The sequence below is a fragment of the Muntiacus reevesi genome, chromosome 11 (assembly GCF_963930625.1).
Source record: "Muntiacus reevesi chromosome 11, mMunRee1.1, whole genome shotgun sequence".
NCBI classification, from domain to species: Eukaryota; Metazoa; Chordata; class Mammalia; order Artiodactyla; family Cervidae; genus Muntiacus; species Muntiacus reevesi.
The window spans coordinates 66634753-66662343 of NC_089259.1; the positions used below are offsets into that span (position 1 = coordinate 66634753).

Here is a 27591-nt window from a genome sequence, read left to right on the forward strand (position 1 = left end):
TCTCAGGAGGCAGGTAAGGTGGTCTGATATTCCCATCTCTTGAAGAGTTTTCCACAGTTTGTTGTGATCCACACAGTGAAAGCCTTTCGCAAAGTCAATGAAGCAGAAGTAGATGAAGTAGCTGTTTTTCTGGAATTTTCTTGCTTTTTCTATGAGCCAACGAATGTTGGCAATTTGATCTCCAGTTCTTCTGCCTTTTCTAAGTACAGCTTGTACATCTGGAAGTTCTTGGTTCATGTACTATTGAAGCCTAGCTTGAAGGATTTTGAACATTACCTTGTTAGCATATGAACTGAGTGCAATTGTGTGGTAGTTTGAATACTCTTTGGGATTGCCTTTCTTTGGGAATGGAATAAAAACTCATCTTTTCCAATCCTGTGGCCACTACTCAGTTTTCCAAATTTACTGGCATATTGAGTGCACCACTTTCACAACATCATCTTTTAGGATTTGAAATAGCTGAATTCCATCACCTCCACTAGCTTTGTTCGTAGTGATGCTTCCTAAGGCCCACTTGACTTCACATTCCAGGATGTCTGGCTCTAGGTGAGTGATCACACCATCATGGTTATCCAAGTCATTAAGACCTTTTTTGTATAGTTCTTCTGTGTATTGTTGCCACCTCTTCTTAATATCTTCTCCTTCTGTTAGGTCCATCCCATTTCTGTCCAATGTGCCCATCTTTGCATGAAATATTCGTTTGGTATCTCTAATTTTCTTGAAACAATCACTAGTCTTTCCCATTCTATTTTTCTCCTCTATTTCTTTGCACTGATCACTGAAGAAGTCTTTCTTATCTTTCCTTGCTATTCTTTGGAACTCTGCAGATACAGGATACACAGTTTCAGTCCCTGGGTGGAGAAGATCCGCTGGAGGAAGACATGGCAACCCACTCCAGTATTCTTGCCTGGATAATCTGATGGACAGAGAAGTGTGGCGGGCTATAGTCCATGGGATTGCAAAGAGTCAGACATTATTGAGCAACTGAGCAAGCAAGAGCATGTCTTAAAGGTCACTGCTGGAGCCAACAGCAAAAAGAAGGACACCTGACTGCTGTGGCCAGAAGGCATAAGCCTGCTTCATCCTTGTGCTCTGAAGGACTACTGAATCCTGGCATTTATTTTCAGGTCCTATGGCCTAACTCCCCCTGGAAGCTTATGCTGACATTTTTATCTGATGGCATATTGGCAACTGATAATAACAGACCTTTGGGAGCACATTTTTGCAAAAGTGATCATAGCAATGGTCAATCATGGACAAATGCATAAAATCAGGATGGCATTTTCTTGCCTTTCTCTAGCCAGTTTTTTTGTTTGGCAATGCCTGAATGATGAAGCCTTTTCCAAATTCTGTCTGAAAGTGCTGGGATCAACTAGCAATATTTGCCATGGTCATGGTTAGGGGAGGATTAGCACATGTGTCTGGTGTTAGGACCATGGATCATCAAGTCTGCTGTTTTAAGGGGTTCTCATGCTGGACTCCCAGGGATTTTGTTCAATGGAAGGTGATTAATGGACTTCCCAGGTGGTGCTAGCAGTAAAGAATGCACCTGCCAATGCAAAGGATGTTAGAGATGTGGGATCTATCCCTGGGTCAGGAAGATCTCCTGGAGGAGGGCATGGCAACCTACTACAGTATTCTTGCATGGAGAATTCCATGGACAGAGGAGCCTGGCAGGCTTCAGTCCATGGGATCACAGAGTCAGACATGACTGAGCAATTGAGCACAAGGTGATTAATAAGATGTGCAGTAATGGCTTAAACTATTGAGTGTTAGCTGAGTAAGATTTGGGAGTTTTCTGAACATAAATAACAAAGTCTGGAGAAAAATGCAAATTGTCCCACGTGGACATCCTTAACCCTGATTATTCTCCCTCTGAGACACTGCGGCTATGATTAAAGGCACAACCTTGGGAGTAAGAGTGTTGGGTCTCACACCCAGGTCTGTCACTTAGGTGGGTTAATATAGTTAATCCTGGGCAGTTAGTGCTCTTCATCGCATAGTCTATGCAGGTCTCATGACAATTCTTGATGCTTGTAAAGTGCTTGCTGGTCACTACTAAAGGCAAAAGAACCTTGAATAAGAGGCAAAATTACTGCAGATGGTGACTGCAGCCATGAAATTAAAAGATGCTTACTTCTTGGAAGGAAAGTTATGACCAACCTAGATAGCATATTAAAAAACAGAGACATTACTTTGCCAACAAAGGTTCATCCAGTCAAGGCTATGGTTTTTTCAGTGGCCATGTATGGATGTGAGAATTGGACTGTGAAGAAAGCTGAGTGCTGAAAAATTGATGTTTTTGGACTGTGGTGTTGGAGAAGTCTCTTGAGAGTCCCTTGGACTGCAAGGAGATCCAACCAGTCCATCCTAAAGGAGATCAGTCCTGGGTGTTCATTGGAAGGACTGATGTTGAAGCTGAAACTCCAGTACTTTGGCCACCTCATGCGAAGAGTTGACTCATTGGAAAAGACACTGATGCTGGGAAGGATTGGGGGCAGGAGGAAAAGGGGCCGACAGAGGATGAGATGGTTGGGTGGCATCACCGACTCAATGGACATGAGTTTGAATAAACTCCGGGAGTTGGTGATGGACAGGGAGGCCTGGCGTGCTGTGATTCATGGGGTCGCAAAGAGTCGGACACGACTGAGTGACTGAACTGAACTGAAGAACTTATTCGCAACTAGCAGGCCTCACATAGCTTGAATAATAACCTGCCGCAGGGTTGTTAGCCCTAGCCAGGGAAGATCTGCACCACACACTTGTGGGGTGTGTCCCCAAGTGTCCTCAGGGTTGTGGGAAACTGCTGTCAGTCATGTGAACTGTAGGGTTACATGTGTCTGTTACTGTGAACTGATACCATGACTGATACATAATCTGCTTCAGGACAGCAAACTCAGTGCTTGGGGGGAAAGATGTTACTTTGGGCAACATAACACAGGAGTCTTGACATCCCCTCTCCCATGTACTAGTTAAAATTCTTTGCAGACCCTCCAGCTCAATCATCCTGGCATCCTGGTCAGCCCTAGTGGGGTTTGAAAGAAACAGGATAGATTTTTATGGGTTCAGGTTTCCTCTGGCCTGCTGTAACGCTTGGGCATGAGGTGAGGTAGGAGATGGGGGTTCCTGGTGTTCAAGGCTGAGATGACACCTGTTTCTAAAGTCAACCCTGCCTTCATCCCTGCTGGGGAGAATCACCTGCAGCTTTGATCTCCTTATGAGGGAAGCAGGTGAGGGAGACCAAGGTGAAGAGTTCACTCCAGGACTCTCCCTGTATGAACAACCACATCTACTTCCTCCTCAGAAGCCTTGTCTGGGATGAACAGTGTTGATGTCAGTCTCTGTGGAGTCAAAATGGGAGCCTGATTCTACTGAGTTTTCTCCTCTCTCTGGAGCTGGACTCTTGGCATCCTCCTGACAGGGTGATGGGCCCCGGAATTCATTTGTGTCATCCCTGTGAGCACTCTGCATCCATAGTGATGAGTTCTGGAGGTGGGCTGGGACATCTGGTAGGGCTGCAGAAAAGACTTGAACAGAGCTCCCAGCCTTTCTTGTTTGGAGCTTGAGCTCAATCTGAGTTTATGTTACTCTTATACGCACAAAGTTATAGGCAGCTAAAAAGTTACTCAGAGTGGAAAGAGAGAGAGCGGTGTGGAAGCTGGAATGAGAACACAGGTACACAACTGGATAATCAAAAGCACCACTGAGTCACTTTCAGCTCTTTGCCTAAATGAAGTACAAAAGGGAAATGTTCGATCATGTCATGGTTAAGAGAAGGGTTTTTCCTTAAAGCAATATTACAGCGGAGGGTCCCTGACAGTTGAGGTTCCTGGTCTGATGTGCCAGTTGGAAAGAGCCTCAGGGCTGAGTGGATGGTCACCTGGCCCCTAACCCAGGACTTAAATGTTAAAATGCTACTGATTCAAAAATTAGTGAACAATAATTGCTCATCCATGAAAAAGAATGAAATATTGCTATTTGCAGCAACATGGATGGATTTAGAGAATAATATTTTTAATAAAGTAAGTCAGAGAAAGATAAATATGATATCACTTACATATGGAATCTAAAAATAATATAAATGAATCTGTATACAAAATAGAAATAGACTCAGTTCAGTTCAGTTGCTCAGTCGTGTCCGACTCTTTGTGACCCCATGAATCACAGCACGCCAGGCCTCCCTGTCCATCACCAATTCCCGGAATTTACTCAAACTCATGCCCATTGAGTCGGTGATAACATCCAGCCATCTCAGAGACATAGAAAACAAACTTATGGTTACCAAAGGGATTGGGAGAGAGGGAGAAACAAACTAGAAGTATGGGATTAATAGACACACTACTATAAATCTGTCAGATAGATAACAACAAGGATTTACTGTAAAGCACAGGGGATTTTATTCAGTATCTTATAATAACCTGTAATGGAATATTATCAGAAAAAAATAACTGAATGACTATACTGTATACCTGAAACTAACACATTATTGTAGATCAACTATACTTCAGTATATTTTTTTAAATTTTGTGAACAATTTCCACCTGGTGAGATGCCAGAAGAATTTGGAGGGAAGTGTGTGTGAGAGGACCTTGATGAAAGAACCAGTAAAGAATTTCTTTATGTAAATCTAGCTGTGATTTGAATTTGATCAAAGATAGTTTCAAAGAGAATCTTTCACTCCCAGGTCATTAAAATGAAGTGTGGTGTGAGCAGGAGTTTGAGGGTCACATGGAGGATTCCCTTTGGCAGGATGTGTGACTACAGAGCACTAGAGGCAGTTGGTTTCCTTGCATCCAGCCTCCCTGACTTTCTCTGTCCTGTGTGTCTCTGCTTCTCCAGCACGGAGCCTGGTATTTTCCCACTTAGCATCTTCTCTGCGGGGACTCTGGACCATCCGGGCATACAAAGCTGAACAGAAGTTTCAGGAAGTGTTTGACTCACACCAGGACTTGCATTCAGGTCTGTAAGTTTGTGGAGATGATTTCAAAGGATGGGATGTACTGCCTTCTGAGGCCTGACCTCCCCCTCAGGTGGCCTGGCTGACCAGCATCTCTCTCTGTGCCACCCCTTATCCCCCTCTGCACACCTGCCTCCCCCACCTCTTCCTCTCAGCATCCCCTCTGTGCTTCCCTCTTCCCCTGTCACACCCTTGCTTTTCTCCCCTGACTGGCTTGCATTGTCCTTCTATCACTGTGCCCAGTGGCTTTCTGTCTTTTTAGAGCAGGAGTCAGCAAGCTTTTCTTTTTTGCAAAGGTCCAGATAGAAAATATTGTAGGCCTTAGGAAGCATCACTACAAACAAAGCTAGAGGAGGTGATGGAGTTCCAGTTGAGCTTTTTCAAATCCTAAAAGATGATGCTGTGAAAGTGCTGCACTCAATATGTCAGCAAATTTGGAAAACTCAGCAATGGCTACAGGACTGGAAAAGGTCAGTTTTCATTCCAATCCCAAAAAAAGGCAATGTCAAAGAATGCTCAAACTATCACACAATTGCACTCATCTCACATGCTAGTAAAGTAATGCTCAAAATTCTCCAAGCCAGGCTTCAGCAATAAGTGAACCATGAACTTCCAAATGTTCAAGCTGGTTTTCAAAAAGGCAGAGGAACCAGAGATCAAATTGTGAGCATCTGCTGGATCATCAAAAAAGCAAGACAGTTCAAGAAAATCATCTGCTTTATTGACTATGCCAAAGCCTTTGACTATGTGGATTACAATAAACTGTGGAAAATTCTGAAACAGATGGGAATACCAGACAACCTGACCTGCCTCTTGAGAAACCTGTATGCAGGTCAGGAAGCAACAGTTAGACCTGGATATGGAACAACAGACTGGTTCCAAATAGGGAAAGGAGTACATCAAGGCGGTATATTGTCACCCTGCTTATTTAACTTATATGCAGAGTACATCATGGGAAAAGCTGGGCTGGTTGAAGGACGAGATGGAATCAAGATTCCCAGGAGATATATCAATAACCTCAGATGTGCAGATGACACCACCCTTATGGCAGAAAGTGAAGAAGAGCTAAAGAGCCTCTTGATGAGAGTGAAAGAGGAGAGTGAAAAAGTTGGCCTAAAGCTCAACATTCAGAAAACTAATATGCAAAACAGAAAAAGAGACAGAGATGTACAGAACAGACTTTTAGACTCTGTGGGAGAAGGTGAGGGTGGGATGTTCAGAGAGAACAGCATTGAAACAAGTATACTATCAAGGGTGAAACAGATCACCAGCCCAGGTTGGATGCATGAGACAAGTGCTCAGGGCTGGTGCACCGGGAAGACCCAGAGGGATGGTATGGAGAGGGAGGTGGGAGAGGGGATCAGGATGGGGAACACATGTAAATCCATGGCTGATTCATGTCAATGTATGGCAAAAACGACTACAATAAAAAAAAATGAAAAAATGAAAACTAAGATCATGGCATCTGGTCCCATCACTTCATGGCACAAATGGGGAAACAGTGGAAACAGTGGCTGACTTTGTTTTCTTGGGCTCCAAAATCACTGCAGATGATGACTGCAGACATAAAATTAAAAGACACTTACTCCTTAGATGGAAAGTTGTTGCCAACCTAGACAGCATAGTAAAAAGCAGAGACATTACTTTGTCAACAAAAGTGTGTCTAGTCAAGGCCATAGTTTTTCCAGTAGTCGTGTATGGATGTGAGAGTTGGACTATAAAGAAAGCTAAGCACCAAAGAATTGATGCTTTTGAACTATGGTGTTGGAGAAGACTCTTGAGAGTCCCTTGGACTGCAAGGAGATCCAACCAGTCCATCCTAAGGAGATCAGTCCTGGGTATTCATTGGAAGGACTGATGTTGAAGCTGAAACTCCAAAACTTGGGCTACCTGATGCGAAAGGCTGACTCATTTGAAAGGACCCTGATGCTGGGAAAGACTGAGGGCAGCAGGAGAAGGGGACGACAGAGGATGAGATGGTTGGATGGCATTACTGACTCAATGGACATGGCTTTGGGTAAACTCCAGGAGTTGGCGATGGACAGGGAAGCCTGGTGTGCTGCAGTCCATGGGGTCAGTCAGACATGGCTGAGCAGCTGAACTGAACTGTGTGCTATACTGTCTCTGTTGCAATTACTCACCTTTCCTGTTGTAGCACAAAGACAGGCAAAGATAATACACCAGTGAATGGCTGCAGCTGTGTTAAATAAAACTTTATTCTCAGAACATGTTGACTGTTCTTGTCCCCCAGGCTGTGTTTTCAGAGCATGGAGGGTAGTGGACGTGATTGAGGAAAATAATTTCCTGATTTGCTACCTGCTTGATTATGCTTTGTATCAGTGAAATCCGCCCTCCCCCCCCCCCCCCAGGTAGAAAATTCAGAATTTTCTCTAAGTCTATAAAATCCTGGCCAAACTTTCCAACCATTATTTTATTTTGAAGATAACATGGCATTTTAAAAGCCACATGCAGATCCGGTTAGCTGATGGACATGTAGACACTGGCTCCTAAGAATAAACACCTCTGTAATGAGGGCAGAAGGTGCTAAAAACAGTGTGAGCTGTGCTGTCTGCTGCCTGAGAGCTGATAATAGTCAACCATGTGAGAGGATGATCTTCATGTTGAGGCCCAGCACTGTACGGAGCACACTAATTAGATGATTTACTGGCTTCTCTCTTATGATCATATTTCTGTTCTCAACCTGTGGGTTGAAGTTTTCAATGCATGCTTCCTAGACTGATCCCCATGTGTCCCATATGTTGTTTTATTTTGGAACCTAGTTTTCTGAAATCTCCAGGATTCTTGGGTGTGTATCTTGGCTGTTCTACCTTGTGTAAAATCTTCTGTAACTCAACTAAGAAAATGTTCTCCCTCATGAGAAGCAGCTAACATGGTTTTTCTGTTTATTATGCTTAATGATTCACAAATCCAGAGGCTTGGTTTCTGCTTTTGATGACGTCCCGGTGGCTCGCTGTGTATCTAGATGTCATCTGTGCCATCTTTGTCACTGCTGTTGCTTTTGGGGCCCTGATCCTGGTAGAAAGTAAGTACAGATGTGAATATTTGTGGAGTGTTTACAGTTTTTAACTTTGTTTGTAGTTATTAAACTCTTACCATTTTGTCTAATATGTACTATTTGGTTCTAATGAATTGTATTAAAGTGCTTGCAACATGTGACTCCTCAGTTTGGTCCATGTGAAGTCATCTGTGTCTTGATGAGAACTTCTATCCTTTTTCCGATTTATTTATTTATTTATTTATTTACAGTAGGTCCTTGTTGAGACCTTTTGTTTAAAAAAATTTGATTGGCATATGGCTGCTTTACAATGTGTTAGCTTCAGGTGTACAGCCAAGTGAGTCTATTATATGTATCTCCGCATTTTTAAAGATGATTTTTCCATATCCTATGAACATTGGGATTCATGTATCATTTTTTAGTAATTTGCATTTTAATAAATACTTCAAATACATTGTCCTTTAGAAAATAATGTCTGTCTTTGGCTTTTGGAATCTTTTAGAAGCAAAGACCAGGTATGAATGCCTGCTCCAGCAGACCTGTGGTACCTGCTTTGGCTCATTTGGACCATTCTTTTATTTTTAAGTTTTATTGGTATATAGTTGTCTTGGTTTCAGATGCACAGCAAAGTGAAACTGCTATACATAAAACATAGCCATTCTTTTTTATATTCTTTTCCCATATACATCATTATGGAGTTCCCTGTAGTTTATAGTAGTTTCTTATTAGTTACCTATTTGAATATTTTTATATAGTAGTATATACGTGTCGATCCCAGTCTTCCAATTTATCCCACCCCTCCTTTATCCTCTGGTAACCATAAATTTATTTTCTACATCTGTAACTCTACTTCTGTTTTGTAGACAAGATCATTTGCAACTTTTTGTTAGATTACATATGTAAGTGACATCATACTCTATCTTTCTTTGTCTGACTTACTTCACTTAGTATTAAAATCTCTAGGTCCAGTCATGTTGCTGCAAATGGCATTATTTCACCTTCCTTGTGGCTGGGTAATACTCCATTGTATGTATGGTACCACATCTTCCATACCATTGCTTGTTGATAGAAATTTAGGTTTCTTCCATGTCCTAGTTGTTGTAAATAGTGCTGCAGTGAACATTAGGGTGCATGTATCTTTTGGAATTATGGTTTTCTCTGGATATATGTCCAGGACTGGGATTGCTGGATCATATGGTAGGTCTATTTTTAGGTTTCTAAAAGAACCTCCATATTGTTCTCCATAATGTCTGTACCAGTTTACATTCCCACCAACAGTGTTGGAGGGTTCCCTTTTCTCCACATCCTCTCCAGCATTTATTGTTTGTAGACTTTTTGATAATGATCATACTGACTACTGTAGTTTTAATATGCATTTCTCTAATTATTAGAGATTTGATCATCTTTCATATGCTTTTTGGCCATCTGTTTGTCTTCTTTGGAGACTTTTAATCTTCTTCCCATTTTTTGATTGGGTTGTTTATTTATTTATTTTTGATATTGAACTGCATGAACTGTTTGTATCTTTTGGAGAGTAATCCCTTGTCAGTCACTTCATTTCCAAATATTTTCCCCCATTCTGCAGATTGTCTTTTGGGTATTTGTTTATGGTTTTCTTTGCCATGAAAAAGCTTTTAAGCTTTATTAGGTCACACTTGTTTATGTTTTATTTTCATTACTCTAAGTGGTGGGTCAACAAAGAACTTACTTCAGTTATGTCAGAAAGAGTTTTCACTGTTTTCGTCTAAGAGTTTTATAGTGTCTATTCTTATATTTATGTGTGTAATCTATTTTGAGTTTAATTTTGTGTATGATGTTAGGGAGTATTCTAATTTTATTCTTTTACAAGTAGCTGTCCAGTTTTCCCAGCAACACTTACTCTTTTCTCTGTTATCTCTTCTTGCTTCCTTTGCCATAGGTGACACAGGTGCGTGGGTTTATCTCTGGACTTTCCATCCTGTTCTATTGATCTATATTTCTGGTTTTGGTGCCAGTAGCATACTGCTTCAATTACTGTAGCTGTGTAGTATAGTCCAAAGACAGGGAGCCTGAATCCTCCCAGCTTCATTTTTCTTCTTTGTTTTTCTCAAAATTACATTGGCTATTCATGGTATTTTGTGTTTTCATACAAAAATATAAAATTTTTTGTTCTAATTCTGTGAAAAATGCCATTGGTAATTTAATAGGGGTTGCATTGAATCTGTAGATTGCTTTGAGTAGTTTGTTTGTTTGTTTACAGTAGGTCTTTGTTGAGATCTTTTATCTTTTTATTTTTCTTGAATGGGTTGAAATCTATACAACTATGGCAAGCTGACCTTCTGAACATTCCAGGTAGTGTCCTGTAGTTGGGAAGAGAGAATCAAGTTTACTATTAAGCTTTTTGTACAACTTAGGTTTTAGGTTTTAGCTTTAGGGCTACTTGGATCTCTTAGTTGTAAGGGTCTGGTGTACTGGGGTGAGAAAGATTCTCTGTAGCAAAAACAGTATCCTCACTGCTGTGTGGATACCAGATGAGCAGCTGTTAGAATGTGGCATGAATTCACTGCCCCTAACTAATCCATATTAGTAAAACTGAATCATAGTCTTTAATAATGGAACAGTGAGAGTCATATTTTAGATTTAAAAGCACTAGCTCTTAGAACCCATTGCCTTGTTTTTGTGGTTTCAACTGTAGCTACTTTGGATGTAGAAAGTGAAATTACATAATGATAATCGAAGCCATAGGGACAAAAATCTGAATAATGATATAATCCTCACCTGTGTAATATTGTCAAGTGTATCTCAATCTACTGCTGCTGCTAAGTTGCTTCAGTCGTGTCTGACTCTATGCGACTCCATAGACAGCAGCCCTCCAGGCTCCCCCGTCCCTGGGATTCTCCAGGCAAGAACACTGGAGTGGGTTGCCATTTCCTTCTCCAATGCATGAAAGTGAAATGTGAAAGTGAAATTGCTCAGTTGTGTCCGACTCACAGCGACCTCATGGACTGCAGCCTACCAGGCTCCTCGGTCCATGGGATTTTCCAGGCAAGTGTACTGGAGTGGGGTGCCATTGCCTTCTCCTTATCTCAATCTAGGTGGGATTAATATGGTAAAGGATGGAAATGATAAGGACCTAAGATAAGCAGAAGAGATTAGGAAGAGGTGGCAAGAATACACTGAAGAACTGTACAAAAACGATCTTAACGACCTGGATAACCATGATGGTGTGGTCACTCACCTAGAGCCAGACATCCTGGAGTGTGAAGTCAGAAAGTGAAAGTGAAGTCGCTCAGTCCTGTCCGACTCTTTGCGACCCTGTGGACTGTAGCCCACCAGGCTCCTCCGTCCATGGTATTCTCCAGGCAAGAATACTGGAGTGGGTTGCCAGTTCCTTCTCCAGGGGATCTTCCCTGACCCAGGGATCGAACCCAGGTCTCCCGCATTGCAGGAAGATAATTTAACCTCTGAGCCACCAGGGAAGCCCTAAGCCTACAGCACCCGATATTCTCAGGCGGTCTCCCATCCAAGTACTAACCAGGCCTGACCCTGCTTAACTTCCGAGATCAGATGAGATCGGGCGCGTTCAGGGTGGTATGGCGGTAGTACTACGAATAAAGCTAGTGAAGGTAATATAATTCCAGCTGAACTAATTCAAATCCTAAAAGGAGATGCTGTTGAAGGGCTACATTCTTTTTTTTTTTTTGAAGTGCTACATTCTATATGCCAGCAAATTTGGGAAACTCAGCAGTGGCCACAGGACTGGAAAAGGTCAGTTTTCATTCCAATCCAAAAGAAGGGCAATGCCAAGGAACACTCAAACTACCATACAATTGCACTCACTTTGCATGCTAGTAAGGTTGTGCTCAAAATCCTTCAAGCAAGACTTCCCAGTATGTGAACTGGGAACTTCCAGATATACAAGCTGGGTTTAGAAAAGGCAGAGGAAATGGAGATCAAATTGCCGACATTCATAGGATCATAGAGAAAGAAAGGGAATTCCAGAAAATCATCTGCTTCATTGACTATGTGAAAGACTTTGGCTGTATGGATCACAAAAATCTGTGGAAAATTTTGTAAGAGACAGGAATACCAGACCACCTTACCTGTCTCCTGAAAAACCTGTATGCAGGTCAAGAAGAAACAGTTAGAACTGGACGTGGAACAATAGACTGGTTCAAAATTGAGAAAGGAATATGAAAAGCTGTATACTGTCACTGTTTATTTAATTTACATGCAGAGTGCACATGCAAAATGCCAGGGTGGATGACTCACAAGCTAGAATCAAGGTTGCCAGGAGAAATATCAACAACCTCAGGTATGCAGATGATATCGCTCTAATGGCAGCAAGTGAAGAGGAACTAAAGAATCTCTTGATGAGGATGAAAGAGGAGAGTGAAAACCTGACTTAAAACTCAGCATTCAAACTACGATGATCATCCATCCTGTCCCATCACTTCATAGCATATACATGGGGAAAAAGTGGAAGCAGTGACAGATTTTATTTTCTTGGGTTCCAAAATTGCTTTGAACAGTGACTGCAGCTATGAAATTAAAAGATGTTTGCTTCTTGGAAGGAAAGCTATGACAAACCTAGACAGAATATTAAAAAGCAGATGCATCATGTTATCAACAGAAGTCCATATAGTCAATGCTATGTTTTTTCCAGTAGCCATGTACATGTGTAAGAGTTGGGCCATTAAGAAGACTGTGAAGTGAAAGTCACTCGGTCTTATCCTGCTCTTTGTGACCCCATGGGCTATACAGTCCATGGAATTCTCCAGGTCAGAATACTGGAGTGGGCAGCTGTTCTCTTCTCCAGGGGATCTTCCCAACCTAGGGATTGAACCCAGGTCTCCTGAATTGCAGGCAGATTATTAACCAGCTGAGCTACAAGGGAAGCCCTTAAGAAGGCTGAGAGCTAAAGAAATGATGCTTCTGAATTGTGATGTTAGAGGAGACACTTGAAAGTCCTTTGGACTGTAAGGAGATCAAACCAGTCAATCCTAAAGGAAATCAACCCTGGATATTCATTGGAAGGACTGATGCTGAAGCTCCAATACTTTGGCCACCTGATGCAAAATGCTGACTCATTGGAAAAGACCCTGATGCTGGGAAGGACTGAAGGCAAAAGGAGAAGAGGGCAGCATAGGATGAGATGGTTAGATAGCATCACTGACTTGATGGACATGAGTCTGAGCAAACTCTGGAAGATAATGAAGGACAGGGAAGCCTGGTGTGCTGCAATCCATGGTGTCACAGACAGACATGACTTAGTGACTGAACAGCAACAACTTTGTGAATTCTTTCTAAATTCACAATATTGAAAAAAATTATTTATTCATTTGGCTGCACTGGGTCTTAATTGGGGCATGGGGGATCTTCAGTCTCAGTTGAGACATACAGGACTTTAGTTACAGCATGTGAAGATTTAGTTGTGGATTGTGGAATCTAGTTTCCTGACCAGGGATCAAACCCAGACCCTCTGCATTGGGAGTGCAGAGTCTTTTGGACCACTAGGGACCTCCCTCAAAGTGGGCTTTTTCTTGTTTGTTTGTTTGTTTGTTTTTACTGTATTATGGTCTCAATCAACAGAAGTAATATTATGAGTAATACTATCATTATATGCAAGTGATTTAAATATAAAGGAGTCCTCTCACTACTATATATAAAGAAGGAAAGAAAGAGAGTGAAGTCATTCGGTCGTGTCGGACTCTTTGCAACCCCATGGGCTGTAGCCTACCAGGCTCCTCTGTCTATGGGATAGATAACTAAAAAGGACGGATGGTATAGCACCGCTACTGCTGCTAAGTCACTTCAGTCGTGTCCAACTCTGTGTGACCCCACAGACGGCAGCCCACCAGGCTCCCCCATCCCTGGGATTCTCAAGGCAAGAACACGGGAGTGGGTTGCCATTTCCTTCTCCAAAGCATGAAAGTGAAAAGTGAAAGTGAAGTTGCTCAGTTGTGTCTGACTCTTTGAGACCCCATGGACTTCAGCCTACCAGGCTCCTCCATCCATGGGATTTTCCAGGCAAGAGTACTGGAATGGGGTGCCATTACCTTCTCCAATGGTATAGCACAGGGAACTCTAATACTCTGTAATGACATATATGGGGAAATAATTTTAAAAGGTTCGATGATATGTTTATGTATGGCTAATGCAATTTACTGTGAACCTGAGAATAACACAACTTTGTAAATCAACTATTCTCCAACAAAAATCATAAAAATAAAGGAGTCTTCTTTGTAAAGTGACAGAAGGACCTGTGTGAGGGGTTGAGAAGGAGACTGACTTTATTCCTCTTCTTCCTCATTTAGCTTTGACTCCCGGGCAGGTTGGCCTGGTCCTGTCTCTCACGCTGACACTCACGGGGATGTTCCAGTGGTGCGTCAGGCAAAGTGCCGAAGTTGAGAACATGGTGATGTTTTTCTGTTCTTAGCTTTTTCAGGTTTCCTTGCTGTTAAATGGCATAAAAGCAATTCTTAGGTAAATTTTTACATCATAGTTAACAAACTTTTCTTGCATTTTCCTCCATCTGCCTATAGTTAAAGTAAAATAAAATATATACTTCTTTCTCAGACTTATGTATACCATGTCATAAAGTTTTATATTCATCACAGACTGGCTTAAGATATAATAAATGTCTGTCTCATAGGAGAAAAGTTCTGAAATTCTGGAGAGAATGTAGGCTAATTGTTTATTAACTTAGCAGCTTGTTTACCTTTGTTTCTTAATGGGTAATTCCTCATTTTTGGTAAAATAAAAGAATCCAGTATTTTGAGGTTTATTTAATTAACATGTTCCTCCACCCCTCCCTGCATTTTAGCATTTATTCTTATATGTGTTGAACACCTGAATTTGCTGGCCTCCCTTCTTCCTGGTAGGATACGCTCCCTCTCAGAATGTGCTATCAAAGGTGTAGAGTTATAGTTGTTTAGGAGGCCTTAGCCAGTATGTACATTACACATTTTAAATATTTGTATCTTCTCCTAAAGGGAGAAAAACCAAGTCTTTCCATGTCAGCCTTCTAACAGAGTAGACAGTGACTAATTATTAAAATGAAGCTTGATGACCATTCAATTCTGCTCATCTGTAACACATGGTCCTTTTGTAGCCACACATACTGATTGGTATCCATAAGTATTCTTTTCTTTGAAAAAATTCTCTTGTTTTTTCTTCAGATGTGAAAGGTGGATCAATAAAATTTTATCATTCATTTCTCTAATGATTTTAGTTTTGATATAAAATTGAAGGGAATAGTTGTAAGTAAAAGTGTTGAAGATGATGAACAAATTTGCAAATTTTCCAAGACCTCATCAGACTCCTACTTCTGTCCTTTGCAGATTCTGAGACCTGGGATGTTCTAAACCATTGAAAAACAGAAGGTTTCATTTACAGTTTCTGGGCATCCATAAATAAGACACTCTGACACTAACTCATGTGATGTCATATGTATTTCAGATGATTTCAGTAGAAAGAGGGATTGAATATACAGACCTTGAGAAAGAAGCACCCTGGGAATGTGAGTATCGTCCACCACCATCCTGGCCCCATGAAGGAAAGATTAACTTTAATAATATGAACTTCAAGTACAGTTTGGATGGGCCTCTGGTGTTGAAGAGCCTGGGAATGTTCATTGACCCAAGAGAAAAGGTTAGTTTAAGCCATCTGCCTCTTTAAAATCCAGCTGAAGTTTTAGCACCACTTTTGCTATTGGTTTCCTTGTCTGTGTACAGGGGAATTCTTTGTTTCTAATGGATGCAGATTAGATCAGTGACACTGTCCCTGAATCTTTCTTGGAAACTGACCATGGAATGGGGATACCAGTATTTTTTCCCTGTGTCGCCAGCTCCTTCATGGTGGTTGATTGGTCCTGGGCTCCAGGGCTCGATCTTAACCTGACCCAAGAAGACACTATATGTGACACCTAATTATTCATATGAAGTCTGGGTTGTTCACCCTGGCTCCCTGTTCCTAACTCTCCAATATTTCATTCCTTTCCACCTTTTATTTTTTTAATATATTTTTATTTATTTATTTGGCTGTGCTGGTCTTAGTTGTGGCACACAGGATCTTCAATCTTCATTGTGGCATTCGAACTCTTAGTTGCAGCATGTGGGATCTATTTATAGTTCCCTGATCAGGAATCGAACCTAGACGCCCTGCATTGGGAGCACAGGTTCTTAGCCACTGGACTGACAGCAATGTCCCCCATCTTTTCTTCTTTGTGTTTCTGAAATCTTTTCCTCCCATGGTGCCCTTTGGTTGCAGCCTGCTCCTCTGTCCCTGGGTTTTTGCCATGGACTTGCCCTCTACTCACCCACACTGAGCTGCCATGCCCCTGCCCTCCCACCCACAGACTGCTTCTTTCTTTAGCACAAATCTGATCCTTACTGGCCTGGGTTGAGCTACTGCTGGAACCAGACCACCAAAGCCCTAAGCCCACTCCAGTGGGGGCTGTCGGGTGAGCTTGTAGCCACTAGAGATGTGCCTGAATCATGACCAGTCCGGGGTGAGGAACCAGGGCCTCAGATGGAAGCAGGGCCTGAAGACTTGCTCAAAGTCAAAAGCACATTGAAGGAGCAGGGAAGATCCACATTGGAGATGGCAGAGAGGCTTGTGACCTGGACCTGCCAGTTTCCATGTCTACTGGTGATGTTCCTTTCACATTAAGCTAGAGGCTCTCAGCTGGGCCCAGGGCAGAGTTTTGGAGAAGAGAATAAACCAGATCAAACAAGGTGGTGGGAAGCTCCTCCCCACCTGGCTCTGCAGCCAGTGTGTCTCCTGACTCACACACACCCTGCCCTCAGGCGTGTGTGGTTCTCCCAGAGCACCCCACCCTCCAGCTTTCAGTGTGCGCACTGCCCCTCTACCTCAGAGACCTGTCCCCCATCATCTGGCTGGTGCACGCCTCCTCATGTTCTGAGTTGGTCTAATGCAACTTTGAGACCCTCAGTTCTTCCTTAGTGTCTTATATTTTCTTTTAAGATAGAAATTTTGGTACACCTGTTTTCACAGTAACCAAAAGTTGGAAGGAACTAAACCTTACAATTAAATATTATTCAGTTTTTAAAAGGAAGAAAATTCTGATCTGTGGATAAACCTTCATGATATCTTGCCACATGAGGTAAGCCAGACACAACGGGAATGAATACTCTGATTCCACTTATGTGAGATTCCTAGAGTAGTCAAATTCAAGAAGACAGGAAGTAGGATGGTGGTCTCCAGGGACTGGGGGATGGGAAATGGGGAGTTGTTTGTTTAATGGGTATACAATTTCAGTTTTAGCAGGCAAAAAACTTTCTTGAGCTTGGCTGAACAACAATGTGAATATACTGAACACCAAACTGTCCACTTAAAAATGGTTATGTAGTTAAATTTTATGTTACGTGAATTTTACTATAATTAAAATAAAAGCTAGCAGCTATAGCATGCTTTATAATTTGTAGTCTGTATTTCACAGTAAGTACCTTGAGGTTTTTTAAAATCAGAGAAAATCTTGTTTTCATCTTTGTTCCCCAGAAAGTGGCATTTTGCAGGGCACAGAGACGGTGCTTAGGGATTGCTGGTTTCAAGGGTGAGTAGCACACAGGTGTGAGCAGCCAGTAACCAACAAACACAGATACATAAGACAACTCTGAATAACCGAAAGAACTGTTCTTTAAAACTCTCACCACCACAGACACATCTAGTGGAATGTAGCTGTAATTTAATGAATGATACCCTTGTAGCAAGAAAAATTAAAAAATAAATATTCAACTTAATCCCCAAATGCTACCCAGAGAGCAGCTGCCATTAGTCACCGGGCAAAAGCTGGTCCTCATTATTTCCAGTCCCACTGTAGGTCAGGAAGAAGGTGAACTGCTATGTCAGGAAAACATTAACCACAGCTCTTGATATAATCCTGTCCCCTACAGCACTGAAAGCAATGTTTGTTTATTGTCAATGTGTCTGTCAGATTTTTCATTGTAAATGTCATTCTGTTAACTTGCCTTTGTCTTAAATTTTCCCCAAAGACATAGAATATGAATTATCTAAGAAACTCTGTAGTACAACTTAGGAACATAGCAGATTCTTATTCTTCCTTCTTAGAGCCTACAAATCATAGGATTATTGAGAATTCTAAAATGTTTGAGGGCAAATTAAATTTGGAGACTGAATTAATGACTGCAGCAACTTGACACAGTATCGCCATTAGCTTCATTTTTGTGTTGGGATATGAAACCCTTCATGAAGCCATTTCACTCCACCTGTGTGCATCACAGGTTTCCTCTCCTGCTCACCTGTCCCCGCCCCTGTCACTCCAGGACACCCTTTTGGTGCTGGATTTGATTGAGAGAGGCTGCTGTGGGTGGGGGAGGGGACATGTGGGTGAGCCAGCCCAGCAGAAGTGGGGTTTTATTCTCTCCCTCATTTCCTCTGCTGTCATGATTCCTGGAAGTTACAGTCAATAGGAAAGTGTAGTAGTATTATGCAGGATTTTAATTCATGGAAGAAATACCAACTGAAAATAAAGAGCCAGGACTTCCCTGGTCTTGCAGTGGAGAATTCACCTGCCAGTGCAGGGGACACTGATTCAATCCCTGGTCTGAGAAAACTTCACATGCTGCAGAGCAAGTAAGTCCATGCGGCACAACGGCACAACTACTGAGCCTACATGCTGCAACTACTAAAGCTTGTGCTCAGCAACAAAAGAAGCCACCTCAATGAGAAGCCCATGCACTGCAACAAGGCGTAGCCCGCACTCATCACAGCTAGGGACAGACTGCAGACTGCATGAAGCAATCATGACCCAGCTCAACCAAAAATTAAAAAAAAAAAAAAAAAAAAAAAAAATGAGGTAAATAGCATCTTAGGCTTCCTGGTTTTCCGAACATGGCTGCATTTTTCATTTAGATGATTCTGTGGTTGCTTTGATCATTTTAAAGAGTCCTGGGCTGTATTAAAGCATTTTCCAGCTCTTGAAGTAGATTAATTTTATTTGTTTTTGCTCACAGCTATTACTTGGATGATACATTTTTACAGATGCTTACTAGACCTTGGTATAATGTGCAAAAATATTAGTTTTCTATATTTCTTTTTACACAATGTTTTCTTATAAACCACTCCCTTCACTCTGAGCTTGTCCCCCTACCCCTGCTGACTCCCTAATTCCTTGTGACTCAGACTGTGGTGTCAGGGCCAGCAGCACCTGCATCTCCTGGAGCTTTTTAGAAATGCAGAGTCTCAGGCCCATTCAGACCACTTTCTCAGCATTGCATTTAAATAAGACCTCCTAGTAAAGTCCTTTTTCTCCCATGGGCAGTTTTTGATGACTGATAGCCTGTGCTTTCCAAGAAATGTCCTTTGACTATTCGAAACTGAGCTCATGAATCACCTACTGACTCAGCATGAGACTCTAGAAAGTTCTGTGCTACTTACCTTACAGATTTACTTACTTTTATATTCTCTAAATCAGACCTTTATAATATAATCTATTCTGTGTGATTCCACTGCATATATTTGCATCTTTTCAGTGGATTCTGTCCTCCTCAAAAGCAGTTTTCATCCTGTGTCCCGCCTTCTTCACACCAGCCTCCTCCAGGGACGGAGGAATTTCCCACAGGCTCAGCCCTGCCTGGACCTGGAGTCAGAAAAAACTGAGTGGGGGAGTCAGAGATTGTTGAGTATATGTGTGGCTCTTTCACCACCTGATGGGATGAAATATGAGTCTTGCTGCCCCAAGCAGGGCATGACGTCTGTCTGGTCTGTTCCCCAGGCACCATGTGCCCCACTCAGCTGCAGGTTTCTCTCTCAGCCAAGCTGTGTGTGTCGGTTCTTCCTGCTGACAGCCAGCCCACCTGCCCTCAGACACACTCGTGCTCCCACTCACCACGTACATGCCTGTATTCATATCATGCTTTAACTTTCTGACTGTAGGATCTCTATGTTAGGCCTGTGCCTTTAACTGCAGCTACACTTCTCCCCACTTTCTCTGTTCTAGCTTCACAGAGGGACATGATAAGGTGCCAGGCCATCCAGGTGATAAGGAGGCCATCAGCAGATGGAGAAGTGCCCAAGGATCTGCATTTGAGTCCCATCCTGTGACTTATAGGCTCTGATATTTTAGGCCGACTAATTCATCAGACTAAGCCTCAATCTTTTCTTTTGCAAAATGGAAGCAATAGGATGTAGCTTGTAGGGTGGTTGTACAACTTGAACAAGATAAGACATGTTAAGCACCCAGCATGAGGATCAGAGTAATTGGATAAAGATGGTCATCATTTTCATTGGGTGTAAAATGACCATAGCCACTTATACTGCAAAGATTGTATATACAATGAGAAAAGAAGTGTTGGCCATTTGAAGTTGTATTTATGGCTGTAGGATCCATCTACTATGTCTGTCTTTGTCCAGCTTATCATATATCTAAAAAATATGGTAATAGATTTTCCATAAATCTCTCTGGCCTGAGTGAAAAATCTCAGTTCCCAGTAGAAGCTTCTTTGTCTCAGTACACCATAGGTAATACAAATAAGACAGTCAAATACCATAAAGTTTCTGCTGTCAACATGTACAGTTCATCTGAAGAAACAAGAAAATGGCTATATTAGTCTTATAAGCTAGAAACTGGTCACCATTTTTATAGAGGTTTTTACAAAAATGACATAACATCTGTTAGGACTGGGACAAGCCCACATGAGGGACAGGGAGAGCGTTTCCAAGGATTTAGGTACATGAGACAGACTTAGCGATTTGTGGTTAGGGTTTCAGCAGGTAGAGATGCATTCAGTAGAAATGCATGTGAAAGTGCTTTAGGAGGTGGTCTGCTGCCAGGTGTGCAGCAGACATTTTTATGCTCAACCCTGACAACTCCTGTCAGGGAGTTGTCACCAAGTCACCAAGGAAGGTGACTTGTCTGCCAAGTCAGCAAGGAAGGTGACTTGTGGATATGAAGGATGGAGAGGTCAGTGGGAACAGTTGTGTAGAAGAGACGTCCCAGGGTGGAATAATGGGCACAGAACTGGCTTTTGGAGTTTAATCTGAGAAGTGAGAGCATGAGGTGTTGTGTCTCCTGCACATCTCCCAGGAACGTGATTGCACTTTTCAGAATCATACTGATGTTGGTTAAAACAAAGATATAGCACTCAGGTTTGTGAATGTGCAGGGAAACGAGTGGGAGTAGAAAATGGTATCATGTATCCAGAGAGTAGATTAACAGCCTAACAGCTTCCTCTGAAAATGTTCATACTTGATTCTCAGCAGTTCCACATCTGAGAATTTATCTGAGGGAAATCATTGAGAATGTTTGCAAAAGAAAAACATTTAGCTTCAAGGATATTTAACAGAGTTATTTGTAATAGCAAATTATTGAAAACTGCCTAAATATCCAGCAGTAGGGGGTTTGTTAAATGATCACATATACTGTCATATTTTGTAGCCATTAAAATAAATATTCTTATGAAATACTAAATGAAAACACATAACAGTATGTTCATATTAATCCCATTTTTAAAATATATGTGAACTTGTGTCTGTAAGAACACATACAGAAGTCTAGAAAGTAAAAACATCACTTGAAAATGGTTTTTTCAGAGTGCTGAGTATAGCTAGTATTTATTTATTTTTCAGAATAATTTGCACTGATTATGATTAAGGATCCTAATCATGAAACATAGTTTGTTTTTTTTTAAATCATAAAGCAAAGTTTGTTTTAACTTCTTTCTTAAAAGGTAATGCAGTCTAGCTCTCCAGTGCTGACTGTGGATCTTAAAATGAGGAACTGAGTCATGAAACATTGCAAGAGTAGAGTCTTCAGGGCTTGGCCCCATGCTGGATTCAGGGAAGTAAGGTGGACAGTTCAGCCCCTGAGCCTGGGAAAGAAGTAGGAAGGATAAAGTGGGGAAATGGAGGAAGGAGTTGCTTTGTGTGGGGCATTGGGTGTTGAATATGTTGAGTCTGATGTATGCAGAGAAATCCAGGTGTAAGTGTTTAACAAGTTGGTGTCATCATCAGAGACCAACCTGGTTGAAAAAACAGAAAGGGGCCATTTCAAAGCAAATAAGATAAGATTTTCTCCAAGTGTCATTATAATTTTATTTATTTATTTATTTATTTTTGACTGTACTAGGTCTTTATTGCTGCTTGGGCTTTTCTCTAGTTGTGGGGAACGGGGACTCCTCTAGTTGTATGCCTGGGCCTCTCATTCTGGTGACTTCTCTTGTTATAGAGCATAGTCTATAGGGTGTGAGGGCTTCAGTAGTTGTGACATGTGGATGAGTATTTTTGGTTCCCAGGTTCTAGAGCACAGGCTCAATAGTTGTGGCACATGAACTTAGTTGTTTTGTGGCATGTGGGATTCTCCTGGACCAGGGATTGCACCCATGTCTCCTGTTCTGACAAGCATATTCTTTACCACTGAGCCTCCAGGGAAGCATTCCAAGTGTCTTTAGATTGAAGAATGTGAGCTTACTGATACTGGTGACACTCTCCACAGGCAATTGGTAAAACCCTTTGGTTACCCAGAAAAGCCATTCAGACTATAGTTTTGATGACTGAACTGTAGGAATAGTCAGAGCCAGGGTTTCTTTGAGTTGCCTTTTCCTTTTGCGGTGCCTGTGGCCTTGCAGCATGTGGGATCTCAGTTCTCCAGTCAGGGATTGAACCCACAACCCCTGTAGTGGAAGCACAGAATCTTAACCACTGGACTGCCAGGGAAGTACCCCCGCCCCCCCGCGCCTTTTTTTTTTAAATTCTCCTCATTGGAGTTTGAAGTTCACAGTCCTGTGGTCATGAACAACCCTTGGTGCCCCTATACATCTCAGTCCATTTACTCAAAATCTACAAATGTTCTCATTTGCAAAGATGGATCAGTTTCATAGAGTTGATAACATGGGAACATCCATACAGCTTCACAGATAGAGTATGAACTTGTGTCCTGATGTGGGTTGATTTACATATGAGAACATCCAGAAATACAGGCATACCTATTTTTACTGGGCTTCACAGATAATGCATTTTTTTTTTTTACAAATTGTACACTTATGGCAACACTGTGTCAAGCAAGTACATTGACACCATTTTTCCTACAGCATTTGCTAACTTCATGTCTCTGTGTCACATTTTGGTAATTCTTGCAATATTTCAAACCATTTCATTATCCTTATATTTGTTATTATGGTATCTGTGATCAGTATTTTTTTATGTTAAAGGCTCAGATGATGGTTAGCATTCTTTTATCAATAAAGTATTGAAAACTAAGGTGTGTACATCTTTTTTAATATAAAATGCTATTGTACACTTAGTAGACTACAATATAGAATACATATAAATCTATTTGAACAGAGAAATAAAAAGTTCATGTAACTTGCTTTATTTTTTTATATTCACATCATTGAGGCTTTCTGGAACCAAATCTAAAATATATTTGAGGCCTGCCTGTACATAGAACATGTGAGTCACATAAGTACACACTATGACCTGCCTGTGTGCAGAGAAAGGCCCATTTGTATTATATGGATTAGGGTTTAAAATAACATGCAAAATGTCCTGAGAAACCTGTATGCCGATCAAGAAGCAACAGATAGAACTGAACATGGAATAACAGACTGGTTCCAAATCGAGTACGTCAAGGCTGTATATTGTCAACCTGCTTATTCAACTTATATGTTGAGTACTTCATGTGAAATGCTGGGCTGGATGAAGCTCAAGCTGGAATCAAGATTGCTAGGAGAAATATCAATAACCTCTTGCCTGGAAAATCTCATGGACAGAGGAGCCTGGTAGGCTACAGTCCATGGGGCCACAGATTTGAACACAACTGAGTGACTTCACTTCTCTTCACTTCACTTCACTTCATGCAGAGTATATCATGCAAAATGCTAGGCTGGATGAAACTCAAGCTGGAATCAAGATTTCTGGGAGAAATATCAATAACCTCAGATATAAGATGACACCACCCTAATGACAGAAAGCAAAGAGAAACTAAGGAGCCTCTTGATGAAAGTAAAAGAGGAGAGTGAAAAAGCTGGCTTAAGATTTAACATTCAATAAATGAAGATCGTGGCATCCAGTTCAATCACTTCATGGCAAATAGATGGGGAAACAATGGAAATAGTGATAGACTTAATTTTCTTGGGCTCAAGAATCACTGTGGTCAGTGACTGGAGCCATGAAATTAAAAGACGCTTACTCTTTAGAAGAAAAACTATGACAAACCTAGACAGCATATTAAAAAGCAGAGACATTACTTTGCCAACGAAAGTCCGTATAATCAATGCTATGGTTTTTCCAGTAGTCGTGTATGGACGTGAGAGTTGGACCATAATGATGGCTGAGTGCTGAAGAATTGATACTTTATAACTGTGGTGCTGGGGAAGACGCTTGAGAGTCCCTTGGACAGCAAGGAGATCAAACCAGTCAGTCCTATAGGAAATCAACCCTGAATATTCATTGGAAAAACTTATGCTGAAGCTGAAGTTCCAATACTTTGGCTACCTGATGGGAAGACCTAATTCACTGGAAAAGACCCCGATGTTGGGAAAGATTGAGGGCAGGAGGAGAAGGGGTCGACAGAGGACAAGATGGTTGGATGGCATCACTGACTCGATGGATGTGAGTTTGAGCAAGCTCCAGGAGATGGTGAACAGGGAAGGCTGGTGTGCTGAAGTCAATGGGGTCACAAAGAGTTGGACATGACTGAGCAACTAAACAACAACAAAATATCTTATAGACATTGTATTATCTTTGTAAGAAAATAAAATTAGCTAAACCCACTTTTCTTATGTTTAATCTCTATAAATATAAATGCCATGATTGATTTGACAGACTAAGTTGTGAAACTTTAGAGGTATTCAAATCAGAAAAATGAAAAGTTCCAAGAATTCTGATTATATTGCATAGAAAGATTTAGTTGTTCTCTTTAAAGCTATGAGTTTTAAAATTTTACTGATTTACAAATGATCAAAAGCATTTCTTACACTCTCATCAATTCCAGATTCTAAATAGAGATGAAATTATCTCTTGGGAAGCTTCCTTCAGGGAATTTGTAGTTGGGCATCTCTGGTGGCTCAGACGGTAAGGTAAAGAATCAGCCTGCAAGGCAGGAGACCCGGGCTCCATCCCTGGGTCGGGAAGATCCCCTAGAGTAGGAAATGGCAACCCACTGTCCTGTTCTTGCCTTGAGAATTCCATGAACAGAGGAGCCTGGCAAGCTACATTCCATGGGGTTGGGTTGCAAATAGTCGGACAAAACTGAGTGACTAATACTTTCTTTCACGTTCAAACTCATTGATAAAAAAAGGCCAGTTTCTGCATACACACATACATACATATGTGAATGCAGTGTTATTCCTTACCAGCATTTAACCTGCATTGTATAGATTCTTTAATCTAATTGTTAGTCACTTAATTTCTCTCTGCTTTGGTTTTAATAAAAAGACTGACACCTGACATATATTTTTCCAAGGTTCAAATGTAAGTATTAATTTGTTAATAAAATGCCTTTTGTACTCTCCAATGAAAGATCCCATGTAAATCGCAAATTTTGTCTGTGTTGTTGTTTGTCTCATTATGTGCATTTTGTCTATTGGCCTCTGTCTTTTAAGGTTCTGCATTTTATACTTTAAGATGTTTCAAGATAGAATATAATTAAGATATTTAATGATATTAATTAAATAATTGATTATTTAGAGAATAATTCCTCTTAAATAACAGATCCCTGAGAAAGTGAGTACTTCTTTCTGTATAATAATTCTGACTTGTTGACATCTCTGTAAAGTTACCCATGTGATTCTCAAGGTGAAATTACCTAGGCAGCAGGAATAAAGCTAATATAAAAACTGACTTCTTATGCACCACTTAGGAAACTGCTGGTTTTTCACTGCCAGCAGATTTTTTTTAAGTCATCTTGCTTTATTTATGAATGTTAGTTACACACATATATACACATGTATATACATACCACACACACATACGTGTCTCCCCCTTTAACATATCACATAATGGATACTATGTGATAATCACAGAAAACAATTTTCTGCATATTAAGCATTCCTTCAGGGAAATCTGAATAAAATAGCATGAAATTTTAAGAAGGCATAAAAATCACTCAAGTTTATATTATAAGCTTGGGTTGATGGTGGCCTTAACCAGGGACATTTGTGAATATCTGCCATTTTTGGTTGCTAAAATTTGGGGGTTGCATCTGGTATCTAGTGGGTACAGTTCATGGCTACTGTTAAACATTTTACAATATACGTGACAGTCCCCTGACCCCCCCAACAATGAGTTATCTGATCCAAAATGTCACCAAGACCATGCTTGAGAAACTATAGGCTACTCTTTATATATAATTCAGTTCAGTTCGGTCACACAGTCGTGTCCGACTCTTTGCGACTCCATGAACCACAGCATGCCAAGCCTCCATGTCCATTACCAACTCCTGAGTCTACCCAAACTCATGTCCATTGAGTCGGTGATGCCATTCAACCATCTCATCCTCTGTCGTCCCCTTCTCCTCCCGCCCTCAATCTTTCCCAGCATCAGGGTCTTTTCAAAATAGTCAGTTCTTCGCATCAGATGGCCAAAATATTGGAGTTTCAACTTCAACATCAGTCCTTCCAATGAACACCCAGGACTGGTCTCCTTTAGGATGGACAGGTTGGATCTCCTTGCAGTCCAAGGGACTCTCAAGGGTCTTCTCCCACACTGCAGTTCAAAAGCATCAATTCTTTGGTGCTCAGCTTTCTTTATAGTCCAACTCTCACATCCATACATGACTACTGGAAAAGCCATAGCGTTGACTACTAGATCTTTGAAAATTCATCTTCAACAACCAGGGTTTCTCCTAGGTTTGTTGCATCCTGCTAATTCTTAATTGTCCTTGGTCTCTTTACAGCGTGGCATTGTGGGAAGAACAGGAGCTGGAAAAAGTTCCCTCATCGCTGCCCTTTTTAGATTTTCAGAACCTGAAGGTAGCATTCAGATTGATGGAATCCTGACAACCAATATTGGACTTCATGATTTAAGGAAAAAAATGTCAGTTGCACCACAGGTATGCATATCAGAGCATCCTCACATGTTCTTTTTATAAAATATCTCAGTTTAATTGCTTTTAATTTGATTTTTTTTCAAATTATGTGAAAGGATTGATCCCTTTTTCCCCAACAGAGCACAATTTTAGCATCAAGTATTTTCAACAGACATTTTCATCGGATACCATGTTTTGTTTCTTCGTTCTTTCATTAGTTTTGTGTGCATGTGATTTAATAACTTACTGAGATAGATTTCTGAACTCAATCTCCCTCAATTGCCACAATTTTAACCACTGATAACCACATAATTCTGAGAACAAAAGGATAAATGGCTTGTTTAGTGCTGGAGAGGTTCCCTTAGGCAAATATGACTTTTAAGAGTCTTACAGATTGAATTTTGCTGTGGGAAATGAGGACATCTTTTCAAAGGTGATTATCTCCTTGGACTTTCTGTGAAACTGTAGAGCTTTGAGAATTACAGGCTTTATAGAAGCTTTGGGGAGACTTTAACAATTAATTCATTAGTAAATAGTTTTCACCAGGGAGGCAGTACAGAACAGTGAGGTAGAGCAGAGGACTTGGAATTCTGTTTCTGTGTACCTCACTTTTCTCTTACAAGGTAACTA

General features: G+C 41.1%; 1 protein-coding gene and 1 non-coding gene across 2 annotated transcripts in view; one reads left to right on the forward strand and one right to left on the reverse strand.

Annotated features, from left to right (window-relative positions):
• Positions 1–27591, forward strand: part of LOC136144258 (ATP-binding cassette sub-family C member 4-like) — a 156136-nt gene that overhangs the window by 110395 nt on the left and 18150 nt on the right. The window contains exons 22-26 of the mRNA XM_065902005.1: positions 4840–4959; positions 7890–8000; positions 14270–14370; positions 15414–15605; positions 26830–26985. Coding sequence (XP_065758077.1) covers positions 4840–4959; positions 7890–8000; positions 14270–14370; positions 15414–15605; positions 26830–26985 — 680 coding nt within the window. The remainder of the gene's footprint in view (positions 1–4839; positions 4960–7889; positions 8001–14269; positions 14371–15413; positions 15606–26829; positions 26986–27591) is intronic.
• LOC136144537 (5S ribosomal RNA) lies at positions 11439–11557 on the reverse strand. Its single transcript, XR_010658566.1, has one exon. It is a non-coding gene; the product is annotated as a 5S ribosomal RNA (ribosomal RNA).